This window comes from Rana temporaria, chromosome 8 (assembly GCF_905171775.1).
Source record: "Rana temporaria chromosome 8, aRanTem1.1, whole genome shotgun sequence".
Lineage (NCBI taxonomy): Eukaryota > Metazoa > Chordata > Amphibia > Anura > Ranidae > Rana > Rana temporaria.
In genome coordinates, this window is record NC_053496.1 from 16,793,118 (window position 1) to 16,808,704 (window position 15,587).

The window sequence follows — 15,587 nt, forward strand, 5'->3', positions numbered from 1 at the left end:
AAATGCAGTTAAGATCCGACGGCGTAAGAGCCTTACGCCTGTCGGATCTAATGGATATCTATGCGTAACTGATTCTAAGAATCAGGCGCATAGATACGACGGGTCGGATTCGGACTTACGACGGCGTACGTGGCGCTACGCCGTCGTAAGTCCTCTGAGAATCCGGGCCTACGTTTTTTTCTGAAGGCCCGATGGTTTGCTTCCATGCGGATGTCCATGGGTAGAGCGTTCCATAGACATTTACATACAGAATTCTATTCCTTTGATGTAAAAGACAAATTGTTACAATGTTTAGACTTAACTTCCACTGATAAAGAATGTTGTGATACTTGGCAGACTGCCCGGATTTTTTCCTCCTTTCTTTTGATGGCTGAGAGCAGAGAGAATTCTCTGCATAGAAAGATCGGGAAATACTTTGTCAAGATCGCAAAAATCAAAATAACGATTTTTGCCGATTATTCGTGCAGCTCTAGTATATACATAATATATGAGCATCCCTGAAGAAGATTGTAAACCTGAAATATCGAAACGCATTGGTTGTCTCATCTCCCAATTTATGTTCAAGGTCGTCTGTTGGCCCTTGTGTGACTGCTGTATATATGTATATAAGCCCTATCCTTTTTCCCATATTTTAGACCTTTTAATCTTGTTACACAATAAAATGTATATATATATTTTTTGCATATTTTTGCCTTGGAGGTTATTTGTCCGTTGTGCCCAGTGGCGGCTGGTGCTTAACATTTTTGGGGGGGCGCAAACGGAAAAAAAAATTGCAGCCTCACTGTGCCAATCAAATGCAGCCACTGTGCCATCAATTGTCACCACTGTTCCATGCCATCAAACGCAGCCACTGTGCTATCAATTCGCACCACTGTGCCATGCCATCAAACGCAGCCACTGTGCCATGCCATTAAACGCAGCCACTGTGCCATCAATTTGCACCACTGTGCCATGCCATTAAACGCAGCCACTGTGCCATGCCATCAAACGCAACCACTGTGCCATCAATTGTCACCACTGTGCCATGCCATCATTTGCAGCCACTGTGCCATGCCATCAAACACAGCCACTGTGCCATCAATTGTCACCACTGTGCCCTTTAATTGTCACCACTGTGCCCTTTAATTGTCGCCGCTGTGCCCATTGTCCCCACTGTGCCTATTGTAGCCACTGTTGATGTCACTGTGACCTTTCATGGTCGCCACTGTGCCCATTCATGCCGCTGTGCCAATTGTCCCCATTGTCCCTATTGTCGCCACTGTGCCTATTGTCGCCACTGTGCCTATTGTCGCCACTGTCGATGTCACTGTGCCCTTAATTGTCGCCACTGTGCCCATTCATGCCGCTGTGCCAATTGTCCCCACTGTGCCTATTGTCGCCACTGTGCCCATTGATGTCACTGACTGTGCCCACTGTGCCCATTGTCCCCACTGTGCCCATTGTCCCAATGGAACTCAGAGAAAAAAACACGCATGCTCAGAATCAAGTCGACGCATGCTCGGAAGCATTGAACTTCTTTTTTCTCGGCTCGTCGTAGTGTTGTACGTCACCGCGTTCTTGACGGTCAGAATTTGGTGTGTATGCAAGACAGCTTGAGCGTAATTCCGCCGGAAAAATCCGTCAGAGTTTATCCCGACGAAAAATCTGTTGTGTGTACAAGCAGTCGCGGAGGGGGGGGGCATCAGCCTGACACCCCCCCAGTGTGTGGCACCCGGTGCGGCACGCCCCCCCCACGCCCCCTGCTTAGTACGCCACTGTGTACAAGGCATTAGAGTCACTGTAAAGATGGGCAAACTGCAATATATTACATTTTTGTTTTTGAGTTTAATACTTTTTTCAGTCTTTACTTCATCCCTCATTTTCCTGCTCTGGCACAACAAGCATGCAGCCAGTGAAGTGTCACGATTCCTGATTCTGTTCTTCTATAAGTGGTGAAGGAAAGAAATGATGACAGCCCAAAAAAATGCTCTTCCTTAACCACTACAGATCCGCGCTATCGTCAAAAGACGTCTGCAGCGCGGACCTGAAGTGCCGAGTGGACGTCTTTAGACGTCCTATTGTTTACATTACCCGCGTGCCGCTGGGGGGCGCGCAGCGGGTAAACACTGTCCCGGCGCATCGCTGGAAAGCCGATGCGTGTACCTGGCGGCCGCGATGTCCGCCGGGTACACGCGATCGTCGGTAACACAGCAGGGACATGGAGCTCTGTGTGTAATGATGGGGTGTAAACACAGAGCTCCATGTCCTGTCAGGGAGAGAGGAGACCGATCTGTGTCCCTTTACATAGGGACACAGCATCGGTCACCTCCCCCAGTCACCCCCCTCCCCCCACACAGTTAGAACACACCCAGGGAATACATTTAACCCCTTCCTCACCCCCTAGTGTTAACCCCTTCACTGCCAGTCACATTTATACAGTAATTAGTGCATTTTTATAGCACTGATCGCTGTATAGATGTGAATGGTCCCAAAATTGTGTCAAAAGTGTCCGATATGTCCGTCGCAATATCGCAGTCCCAATAAAAATCGCAGATCGCAGCCATTACTAGTAAAAAAAAAAAAAATTAATTCTGTCCCCTATTTTGTAGGCGCTATAGCTTTTGCGCAAACCAGTCGCTTATTGCGATTTTTTTTTACAAAAATACGTCGAAAAATACGTATCACTTTAACTGAGAAAAAAAATAGTTTAAAAAAAAAAAATTGGGGTATTTATTATAGCAACAAGTAAAAAATATATATATTTTTTTTAAACTGTCGCTCTTTTTTTGTTTATAGCGCAAAAAATAAAAACCGCAGAGGTGATCAAATACCACCAAAATAAAGCTCTATTTGTGGGGAAAAAAGGATTCAATTTTGTTTGGGAGCAACGTCGCACGACCGCGCAAATGTCAGTGTGTGTCAAGCGACGCAGTGCCAGAAGCTGAAATTTCACCTGGGCACGAAGGGGGTTTATGTGTTTATGTGCTCAGTAAGCAAGTGGTTAAATAGCCTCAATCTAATGTTAAAAAAATTTTTTTTGGGTGAACCTCCACTTTAAATCAGTGCCATCTCCCATATGTTCTGCTCACAGGTTTCCTTTTAGAGGATGACAGCCGCCGCATGTGCTTGTGACTGCCATCCTGCACCCACTGTCTCCTCCAATACCCTCCTCTCTGCCCACCATCCTAGGGACCAGGGGGGGTGTGTGCCATGGCACAGGGATTCTCAGTGCTCAGAGGAAGAACCCTCCCTCCCCTCCCCGCACACAATAGGCTCCATGTCTAATTCTTGGTGGGAATGCCATAGAGCGGCTCACCTGTCTCCTGCAGTCGGTGGGTGAATCGCTGCGATTTGGGATCGGCGCTGCTGCTGCCGAGGAGAAGGATAGCCATGGGTCAGCATGCCTAGCCGGGGAGGGCTCCGGCAATGGAGCTCTGGGGGATCGCCGGCTGCTCCCTGGTGGTGCTGATGATGGTGGCTGCGCTGCTGTCCAACGGCGTGGTGCTGATCTGCTTCCTGAGCTGTTCCGACATCCGCGGCCAGGTCCCGGGACTCTTCACCCTCAACCTGACCCTGTGCAACCTTCTACTCACCGTCATCAACATGCCCCTGAGCCTGGCAGGGGGCATCCGGGGCCACCAACCTGGAGGGGAAGGTCTGTGCCGGGCTGTGGGCTTCTTGGAAACTTTCCTGACCACCAACTCTATGCTGAGCATGGCTGCCCTCAGCATTGACCGGTGGGTGGCCGTGGTCTTCCCTCTGAGCTATCACTCCAAGATGAGGTACCAGGACGCTGCCCTCATCCTCCTCTACTGCTGGATCCACTCCCTGTCCTTCCCCACTGTGGCCCTGTGCCTGTCCTGGGTGGGCTTCCACCAGGTGTATGGTTCCTGCACCCTCCATCACAAGGAACCTGAGAAAGAGGACTCCTTTGTGGCTTTCATTGTGTCCTTCCACCTGCTCAGCTACCTGCTGTCCTTCCTGGTCCTGTGTGTCACTTACCTGCAGGTGCTGAAGGTAGCTCGCTCCCATTGCAGGAGGATTGATGTTATCACAATGCAGACTCTGGTGCTCCTGGTGGACCTGCACCCCAGGTATTATCTGATGGAGATCTCTACTATCCTATCCCTGGGGGGTGTGTGTATTGGGTCAATTGATCGTATGGCAGGGATAATCAATTTTTTTCCTTATGTCTATCTGTTCCATAATAGGTTATTTTGGGGCTCCTGGTGGACCTGCCCCCCAGGTATTATCTGCTGGAGATCTCTACTATCCTGGTTACATAGATGTCCCTGTGGGGGGGGGGGGGGGAATTGGGTCAATTGATCGTATGGAAGGGATAATCATTTTTTTCCTTATGTCTATCTGTTCCATAATAGGTTATTTTGGGGCTCCTGGTGGACTTGCCCCCCAGGTATTATCTGCTGGAGATCCCTACTATCCTGGTTATATAGAAGTCCCTGGTGAGGGGGGGGGGTGTATTGGGTCAATTGATGGTATGGAAGGGATAATCAATTTTTCCTTACTTATGTCTATCTGTTCCATAATAGGTTATTTGGGGTAAAGAGGGTACTGGTATACAAGGGATAATCATTTTTTCCTTAATATCCATTCTTATGTCTATCTGTTCCATAATAGGTTATTTTGGGGCTCCTGGTGGACCTGCCCCCCATGTATTATCTGCTGGAGATCTCTTCTATCCTATCCCTGGGGTGTGTGTGTGTATTGGGTCAATTGATCGTATGGAAGGGATAATCAATTTTTTACTTGATATCCATTCTTATGTCTATTTGTTCCATAATAGGTTATTTTTGGGCTTCTGGTGGACCTGCACCCCAGGTATTATCTGCTGGGATCTCTTTTATCCTGGTTACATAGAAGCCCTTGGGGGGGGGGGGGGGTATTGGGTCAATTAAGGGTATGGATGGGATAATACATTCGCCACTTGCTATCCATTCCTATGTCTATCTGTTCCATAATAGGTTATTTGGGGTAAAGAGGGTACTGGTATACAAGGGATAATCATGTTTTCCCCTTAATATCCATTCTTATGTCTATCTGTTCCATAAAATGTTATTTGGGGCTCCTGGTGGACCTGCGCCCCAGGTATTATCTGCTGGAGATCTCTTCTATCCTGGTTACATAGATATCCCTGGGGGGGGGGGGGGTGTGTATTGGGTCAATTGATCATATGGAAGGGATAATCAATTGTTTCCTTGATATCCATTCTTATGTCTATCTGTTGCATAAAAGGTTATTTTTGGGGCTCCTGGTGGACCTGCCCCCCAGGTATTATCTGCTGGAGATCTCTACTATCCTGGCTATATAGAAGTCCTTGAGGGGGGGGGGGGGGGTTGGGTCAATTGATGGTATGGAAGGGATAATCCATTTTTTACTTGATATCCATTCTTATGTCTATCTGTTCCATAATAGGCTATTTGGGGCTCCTGGTGGACTTGCACCCCAGGTATTATCTGATGGAGATCCCTTCTATCCTGGTTAAATTGAAGTCCCTGGGGGGGGGGGGGGGGGTATTGGGTCAATTAAGGGTATGGATGGGATAATACATTCGCCACTTGATATCCATTCTTATGTCTATCTGTTCCATAATAGGCTATTTGGGGCTCCTGGTGGACCTGCACCCCAGGTATTATCTGCTGGGGATCTCTTTTATCCTGGTTACATAGAAGCCCTTGGGGGGGGGGGGTGTATTGGGTCAATTAAGGGTATGGATGGGATAAAACATTCGCCACTTGATATCCATTCTTATGTCTATCTGCTCCATAATAGGTTATTTGGGGCTCCTGGTGGACCTGCACCCCAGGTATTATCTGCTGGAGATCTCTTCTATCCTGGTTACATATATGTCCCTGGGGGGAGTGTATTGGGTCAATTGATCGTATGGAAGGGATAATAAATTTTTTCCTTAATATGCATTCTTATGTCTATCTGTTCCATAATAGGTATAAACAAAAATAGAGCGACAATTTTGAAAAAAAAAAAAAAAGACATTTTTTACTTGTTGCTATAATAAATAGCTCAATTTTTTTTTTTTTATCCTCAGTCTAGGCCGATACGTATTGTACATATTTTTAGTAAAAAAAAAAAAAATCGCAATAAGCGACTGGTTTGCGCAAAATTTATAGCGCCTACAAAATAAGGGACAGAATTATTATTTTTTATTATTTATTTTTTTTACTAGTAATGGCGGCGATCTGCGATTTTTATTGGGACTGCGACATTATGGCGGACACTTTTGACACATTTTTGGCACCATTCACATTTATACTGCGATCAGTGCTATAAATATGCACTAATTACTGTATAAATGTGACTGGAAGGGAAGGGGTTAACACTAGGGGGTGAGGAAGGGGTTAAATGTATTCCCTATATAATGTTCTAATTGTGGGGGGAGGGGGGTGACTGGGGGGGGTGACCGATCTGTGTCTCTATGTACAAGAGACACAGATTGGTCTCCTCTCTCCCTGACAGCACCGCTGTCTGCGAGAGCCGGCAATGAGAAATGATCTCATATGTAAACATATGAGACCATCTCTCATTGGCCGCACAGATCGCCTAGCAAACGGCCACTCTGATTGGCCGTTCACGGCGATCTGTGATTGGCTGTGTCCAAGGGACACGGCCAGCACAGAAGTTCCCCGCTGCGCGCTCGGGAGCGTGCGCGGGGAACGCAGAAAGGGGCGGACGTCAAATGACAGCGCCCCAGAGAAGTAGAACCACCCTGCGACCGTATATAGTCGTACGGCCGTCGGGAAGTGGTTAATATCCATTCTTATGTCTATCTGTTCCATAATAGGTTATTTTGGGGCTCCTGGTGGACTTGCCCCCCAGGTATTATCTGCTGGAGATCTCTACTATCCTGGTTATATAGATGTCCTTGGGGGGGGGGGGGGGGGGGGGGGGGGGGGGGGGGAGTGTATTGGGTCAATTGATCGTATGGAAGGGATAATCATTTTTTTACTTGATATCCATTCTTATGTCTATCTGTTCCATAATAGGTTATTTTGGGGCTCCTGGTGGACCTGCACCCCAGGTATTATCTGCTGGAGATCTCTTCTTTCCTGGTTATATAGAAGTCCTTGGGAGGGGGGGGGGGGGGTTATTGGGTCAATTAAGGGTATGGAAGGGTATGGATGGGAATTACTTGATATCCATTCTTATGTCTATCTGTTCCATAATAGGTTATTTGAGGTAAAGAGGGTACTGCTATACCGTGTAGGTTATGTACAGTAGGGGGTCCAATCGGGCCCCTGGGGACCATCGGGCCTCTTACAGGTGTAATGCCTGTAACCCCCCCTGATGGCGGCCCTGGCTATAAACAAAAAAAAAAGCGACAATTTTGATTTTTTTTTATACTTTTCCTCAGTTTAGGGCGATACGTATTCTTCTACATATTTTTGGTATAAAAAAGTCGCAATAAACGTTTATTGATTGGTTTGCACAAAAGTTATAGCGTCTACAAAATAGGGGATAGATTTATGGCATTTTTATCATTATTATTTTTTTATTAGTAATGGCGGCGATCTGCGATTTTTATCGTGACTGCAACATTATGGCGGACACTTTTGACACTATTTTGGGACCACTGTAATTTATACAGCGATCAGTGCTATAAAAATGCACTGATTACTGTGTAAATGACACTGGCAGGGAAGGGGTTAAACACTAGGGGGCGAGGAAGGGGTTAAGTGTGCCCTAGAGAGTGATTCTAACTGTGGGGGGATGGGATACCACTGACATGACAGCGATCACTGCTCCTGATGACACTACTGCGTATATACCCCTCTCCGCCGCACCTCTGGACCCTTTACATTACACAGTACCCTGCACCTCTGGACCCATTTCATTACACAGCACCCTGCACCTCTGGACCCCTTTGCATTACACAGCACCGCACCTCTGGGCCCATTTACATTACACAGCACCACACCTCTGGACCCCTTTACATTACACAGCACCCTGCACTTCTGGACCCCTTTGCATTACACAGTACCCTTCACCTCTGGACCCCTTTACATTACACAGCACCCTGCACTTCTGGACCCCTTTGCATTACACAGTACCCTTCACCTCTGGACCCCTTTACATTACACAGCACCCTGCACCTCTGGACCCCTCTGCATTATACAGCACCCTTCACCTCTGGACCCCTTTACATTACACAGCACCTTGTACCTCTGGACCCCTTTACATTACACAGCACCCTGCACCCCTGGACCCCTTTAAATTACACAGCACCTTGTACGTCTTGAACCCTTTACATTACACAGCACCCTGCACCTCTGGACCCCTTTACATTACACAGCACCTTGTACCTCTGGACCCCTTTACATTACACCACACCCTGCACCTCTGGACCCTTTTACATTACACAGCACCCTGCACCTCTGGACCCCTTTACATTACACAGCACCCTGCACCTCTGCTCCCCTTTGCATTACACAGCACCCTTCACCTCTGGACCCCTTTACATTACACAGCACCCTGCACCTCTGGACCCCTTTACATTACACAGCCCCCCACAGCTCTGGACGTCTGTATGTTACATAGACACCCCCCTTTCAGTTCTGGACCCCCTGCATGTTACACAGACCCCCCTATAGTGCAGACCCCCTCCCTACTGAGGATGATTGGTGTGACAGGCTGTTGGTCACTAGGGATGAGCTTCGAGTTCGAGTTGAACTCATGTTCGACTCAAACATTGCCTGTTTGGCGAACAACGAACAATTTGGGGTGTTTGCGGCAAATTCGAAAAGCCGCGGAACACCCTGTTAAAGTCTATGGGAGAAATCTAAAGTGCTCATTTTAAAGGCTAATATGCAAGTTATTGTCATAAAAAGTGTTTGGGGACCCGGGTCCTGCCCCAGGGGACATGTATCAATGCAAAAAAAAGTTTTAAAAACGTCCGTTTTTTCGGGAGCAGTGAATTTAATAATGCTTAAAGTGAAACAATAAAAGTGAAATATTCCTTTAAATTTCGTACCTGGGGGGGGGGGGGGTGTAAAGTAAGCCTGTGAAATAGCACATGTTTCCCATACATAGAACTGTCTCTGCACAAAGTGTCATTTCTGAAGGAAAAAATGTAATTTAAAAATGGCTATAATGAATTGTCAGCTCCCGGCAATTCAGAGAGAATTCATTCATAAAAAAAAAAAAGCGTGGGGGTCCCCCCAAATTCAATAACCAGGCCCTTCAGGTCTGGAATGGATATTAAGGGGAACCCCGCCATCAATTTAAAAAAAATGATGTGGGGTTCCCCCCAAATATCCATTCCAGACCCTTCAGGTCTGGTGTGGATTTTAAGGGGAACTCCACCCCAATAAAAAAAAATGGCGTGGAGTTCCCCCAAAAATCCACACCAGACCCCTTATCCGAGCACGAAACCTGGCCGGCCGCAGAAAAGAGGGGGGACGCGAGAGCGCCCCCCTCCCTCCTGAACCGTAGCAGGCCACATGCCATCAACATGGGGAGGATGTCCCCATGTTGAATGAATGAATGAATGAAAAACTTATAAAGCGCGGCGCATGCGAACTGAACCGCTTCTGGGCGCTAGTTGTTCGTGTCTCAAAAGAGCAGAGTTTTGATTCGTCTTCTGAAAGTCAGGTGGTTTTCCTCCAACCGAATGCTGGTTGGTAAAGCGTTCCATAGTCTAGGACCCTGAAAAGCAAACCTTCTTTCTCCTTTGGACTTGTATTTGGTTTTTGGTACCCTGACCAGATTTTGGTCGGTGGATCGCAGAACGCGATTCGAATTGTGAGGTTCTATCTTGTCGCAAAGATATTGCGGAGCCTTCCCATGGATGCACTTATGTGTCAGGCAGAGTGCTTTAAATGCAATTCTGTCTTTACTGGCAGCCAGTGAAGGGTTCTCAACGAAGGTGAGATTGATTCCCATTTTTTTTTTCCCAGTCACCAGTCTGGCGGCCGTATTCTGAACGACTTGCAGACGGGAGATTTGGTACTTTGGGAGTCCGAGGTACAGGGCGTTGGCATAGTCCAGTCTGGAATTCACGATTGTTCCCACCACGACTGCTACGTCTTCTTTGGGGATAAATGGAATAAGTCTGCGTAGTAGGCGCAGTGGCCGGTGGTTTTGGGGACCCCCAGATCCTGCCCCCCCCATGTGAATTGGCAATGGGGTACATTGTACCCCTACCATTTCATGACGGAAGTGTAAATAATTGTAAAAAAACACACACACACCGTGGAAATCCATACCAGACCTGAAGGACCTGGTAATTGAATTTGGGGGGACCCCCACGTTTTTTTTTTATGAATGAATTCTCTCTGAATTGCTCGGAGCCGACAATTCATTATAGCCGCAAGTCATTTTTAAATTACTTTTTTTCCTTCAGAAATGACACTTTGTGCAGAGACAGTTCTAAGTACGGGAAACATGCGCTATTTTACATGCTTACTTTACACCCCCCCCCCCCCCCCCCAGGTACGAAATTTAAAGGAATATTTCACTTTTATTGTTTCACTTTTAGCATTATTAAATTCACTGCTCCCGAAAAAAACGGCTGTTTTTTACAACTTTTTTTTGCATTGATACATGTCCCCTGGGGCAGGACCCGGGTCCCCAAACACTTTTTAGGACAATAACTTGCATATTAGCCTTTAAAATTAGCACTTTAGATTTCAAATGCTCGAGTTCCATAGACTTTAATGGGGTTCTAAGGTTCACACGAACATTTGGTGTTTTCTGGTGCGAACCGAACAGGAGGGTGTTCGGCTCATCCCTATTTATCACAATGCGCAAGGCTAGTTGAAGAAGATAGAAGCCAGAGAGTAGGAGCTGGAGTGGTGTGCGGCGGAGATCTAATTGCCAGCACCCTGCTGTCCTCTCCCACCAGCTATGAGCTCCCTGCATTGCACAGAGAAGCACAGAGACATAGGAATGACGTCATCATGAAGGGGTCTCATTCTTTTTATTTTTTTCTTCTTATTTTGAAATGTTCTTTATTATGAAGACTGCAAAATGGGGGAGCTGAAAGGTGGGAGGAAACAACCAAAACATCCCGGCTCACCCGCCAATACCAAGCAATACAATCTGAAATGCCTTAAAACTCGGGACAGCTGGCAACTGAATGAAATAAAACATCATAAGCACTTCAACACATAATGGAATTCAAATCTGTAAGGATAAAATATGCAAATGTAGTAAAATACATTATATGCAATTCCATTTTTTTTTTTGCTGACTCAAGTCTACTACACTATGCAGGCGTCCTCAGGCTAGCATGTGGTATAGTATTTATATTCTGGCTGGATGGGCTTTGTACGGAGGTATTAATGATAGAGAAGTAGGAGTATTAATTAAGCACAATATCTAAAGTTGTGCTCAAAAGTTTACATACCCTGGCAAAAATTGTGAAATCTTGGCATTAATATTAAAAATATGACTGATCATGCAAAAAAAAACTGTCTTTTATTTAAGGATAGCAATCACCTGAAGCCATTTATTATCACATAGTTTTTTGGTTCTTTTTTAAATCCTAATGATAACAGAAATCGCCCAAATGGCCCAGATGAAAAGTTTACATACCCTGGAATTTTTGGCTTTGGTACAGACACAGAAGGCGGCACACACAGATTAAAAGTGCAATTAAAGGTTAATTTCCCACATTTGTGGCTTTTTAAATCACAATTAGTGTCTGTGTATAAATAGTTAATGAGTTTGTTAGCGCTCACATGGATGCACTAAGCGGGCTAGACACAGAGGAGGTAGAAAAGAACAATCAAAAGACCTGCGTAACAAGGTAATGTAACTTTACAAAGATGGAAAAGGATATAAACAGATATCCAAAGCCTTCAATATGCCAGTCAGTAATGTTCAATCACTTAATAAGAAGTGGAAAGTTTGGGGATCTCATTGGCTATTTATAAACAGACACTAATTGCAATTTAAAAAGCCACAAAAGTGGGAAATTGACCTTTAATTGCTATTTTAACCACTTAACCCCCGGACCATATTGCTGCCCAAAGACCAGAGCACTTTTTGCGATTCGGGACTGCGCCGCTTTAACTGACAATTGCGTGGTCGTGCGACGTGGCTCCCAAACAAAATTGGCGTCCTTTTTTCCCCACAAATAGCGCTTTCTTTTGGTGGTATTTGATCACCTCTGCGGTTTTTAGTTTTTGCGCTATAAACAAAAATAGAGCGACAATTTTGAAAAAAAATAATATTTGTTACTTTTTGCTATAATAAATATCCCCAAAAATATATAAAAAAAAAAAATTTTCCTCAGTTTAGGCCGATACGTATTCTTCTACATTCTTTTCGTAAAAAAAAATCGCAATAAGCGTTTATTGATTGGTTTGCACAAAAGTTATAGCGTTTACAAAATAGGGGGTATTTTTATGGCATTTTTATTAATATATTTTTTTTACTAGTAATGGCGGCGATCAGTGATTTTTTTTCGGTACTGCGACATTATGGCGGACACTTCGGACACTTTTGACACATTTTTGGGACCATTGTAATTTTTATATCGATCAGTGCTATAAAAATGCATTGGATTACTATAAAAATGCCACTGGCAGTGAAGGGGTTAACACTAGGGGGCGGGGAAGGGGTTAAGTATGTTCCCTGGGTGTGTTCTAACTGTAGGGGGGGTGGACTCACTAGGGGAAATGACCAATCTTCTGTTCATACATTGTATGAACAGAGGATCAGCATTTCCGCCCCTGACAGGACCGGGAGCTGAGTGTTTACACACACAGCTCCCAGTCCTCGCTGTGTAAAGAGCGATCGCGAGTGCCCGGCCGCGATCGCGCCCGTGTGGCCGCAAAGAGAGCCGCCGTATAGCTACGGGCTCTCGCCCAGGAGAGCCGACCTGCCGCCGTATAATGACGGTGCACGGTCGGCAACTAGTTAACCTGTGTGTGTCACCTTCTGTGGCTATCCTTAAATAAAAGACAGGTTTTTTTGGCATGATAAGTCATATTTTCAATATTAATGCCAAGATTTCACGATTTCTGCCAGGGTATGGAAACTTTTGTGTGAAATGCGTCTACGTGACTGGTTGCTGGTGTCATTACGGTGATTTAATAAAGGCAATGGGAACCTCTGGATGTGCGGCCTTTTCTTCTTATCTTCAATTACTGATAGAGAAGATGGTGGGGAGGGGGAGGGGGGGGGGGTGGGTGATGCTGGGTCACATTGTTTGGCACTGGCTTGGTTATTATATTAGATCATGAGGACGTGGACCAATTGTACCGGCAGATGTCCATCCACAGTAATAGATGTTCCTGTGTGAGAAAACAACAAAAAACACTGTTTTTGTTGTTTTATTTTCTCTTCATTTTTTTTTAAAGGATAATTATGATGGGCCAGGTTCTCAGAGCAAGTACGCCAGCGTATCTACTGATACTCCGGGGTACTTTCAAATTTGCCGCGTTGTATCTTTAGTTTGAATCCTCAAACCAAGATACGACGGCTTCTGGCTTCGATCCGACGGGCGTACGGCTTCGTACGTCTTCGGATCGTAGGTGCAATACTTCGGCGCCCGCTGGGTGGAGTTCGCGCCGTTTTCCGCGTCGGGTATGGTAATTAGCATTTTCCGTCGATCCACGGAGGTACCCGCGGCCGTCGCATTCTCTTACGTCGTCGCTAGTCGGCTTTTCCCGGCGTATAGTTAAAGCTGCTATTTTGTGGCCTATAGATAGACTTGCCATGTTAAAGTATGGCCGTCGTTCCCGCGTCAAATTTAAATTTTTTTTTTATTTGCGCAACAACTAAAAAAAGACTGACATTTTTGAAAAAAATTAAGTTTTTATTTTTTTCTGTATTTTTTTTTGTAAATTAGTACGTTTTCTTCTTCAATTATGGGCACTGATATGGCGGCACTGATGTGCACCGATATGCGGCACTGATGGGCACTGATAGGCGGCGCTGGTATGCAGCACTGATGGGCACTCATAGGCGGCACTGATGGGCACTCATGGGTGGCACTGATGGGTACGTATGGGTGGCACAGATGGGCACTCATAGGTGGGCACTGGGCATAGATGGGCACTAAGAGGTGGCACTGATGGACACTGGGTTGCACTGATGGACACTGAGGGGTGGCAATGATGGCATTGCTGGGCATCATTTCAGCCAGTGCCCATGTTGCCAGTCAGTGCCCATTTGTGAGCACTGATTGGCATAGATTGTGTTCATTTTTTTTATTGGTGTTTTTTTTGTTTTTTTTGTTCTTTGCTCTATTGAGCATCGGGGGGCACTCCCTGGTGGTCCAGTGTTGGCATCTGAGGGGGGGCTGCGCTGATAAACAATCAGCATGAACCCCCCCTGTCAGGAGAGCCGCCAATCGTCTCTCCTCTACTCGCGCCTGCCTGTGAGCTGTTTACATCGTGATCAGCCGGAGGCTCTTTACCGAGATCAGAGATGCAGGGTGTCAGACTGACACCCCGCATCACCGATCGCCATGCTGCGCGCCCACATGGGCGCGCGCCGGAATTAAATCCTGCAGGACGTCAATAGACGTCCAGTCAGGATTTCACAACCACTTCCCGGACGTCAATTGACTATTGGCCAGGCGGGGAGTGGTTAATGAACTCTCGGGGGAACAGGAAGGAATTTTTTTAAATTGGATCATGCTCTGCTGGGTTTTTTGCCTTCCTCTGGTTCAACTGTGGGTATAGAATTGGGTGTATGGGATTGTACGATATTTTTTATTTTATTTATTTCTTTTATATGGTTGAACTGGATGGACTTGTTTTTTTTTTTTTTAACCTGACTAACTACCGTATTTATCGGCGTATACCGCGCACTTTTTTGCCCTGAAAATCAGGGCAAAATCGTGGGTGCGCGGTATACGCCGATACTCGCTTTCCCGCGCCGAGTTTGAATATTGCGCCGACATATACCGAGCGCAGTACACTTGTGTATTGTTGGGCAGTCTCGGGTCCTCTCGCGCTGACGTCCTGGACGTACAGGACGTTAGCGCGAGAGTTGCCGAGCCTGCCCGACGATACACGAGTGTACTGCGCTCTGTATATGTCGGCGCAGTATTCAAACTCGGCGCGGGAAACGAGAGGGGAGGACGCGAGGACGCCGCAGAAGGACGCTGGACCCGACGAAGAGGACACCCGAAGCCGCAGACGGACGCCGGACCCGACGAGGCCGCCGATGGACGCCGCGCAAGACACCAAAACTATAAGTACAAAAAAACTTTTTTCCACAGGAATTCGGGGCAACTTTAGGGGTGCGCGCTATACCCCGATAAATACGGTATGTAACTTTCTGATGGAAAGAAAATATCAGAAACAGCCACTGTCTGAGAATACTTGCAGAAAAGCCTGTAAGTTATACCCAGCTAAAGTAATGGGGTTGCATGGTGGCCTGGAATGAACTGTCTCACCCGGGGTTGAGGCAGGGTAACACCCCCCTTCCTCAAAAAAAAAGTCGGAGAAAGGACCAAGGGAAACAGCAGCCATGGACCAACCCAAACAGTCACGCCACATATCCAATAGGTGTTGTGGGTACACATGTAACCATGGTATGGACTCCAGAGAGACAGAGATATCATTTTGCCCTCCTGTACAAATCATTAGTAAGACCTCATCTGAAATATGCAGTTG

At 46.3% G+C, this 15,587-nt stretch overlaps 1 protein-coding gene across 1 annotated transcript in view; it reads left to right on the plus strand.

The window, feature by feature from the left end:
- Positions 1-3,075: 3,075 nt before the first annotated feature.
- The window catches only part of GPR26 (G protein-coupled receptor 26), a 39,792-nt gene continuing 27,280 nt past the window's right edge, over positions 3,076-15,587 (plus strand). Inside the window, exon 1 of the mRNA XM_040361342.1 lies at positions 3,076-4,073. Coding sequence (XP_040217276.1) covers positions 3,406-4,073 — 668 coding nt within the window. The 5' untranslated portion in view covers positions 3,076-3,405. The remainder of the gene's footprint in view (positions 4,074-15,587) is intronic.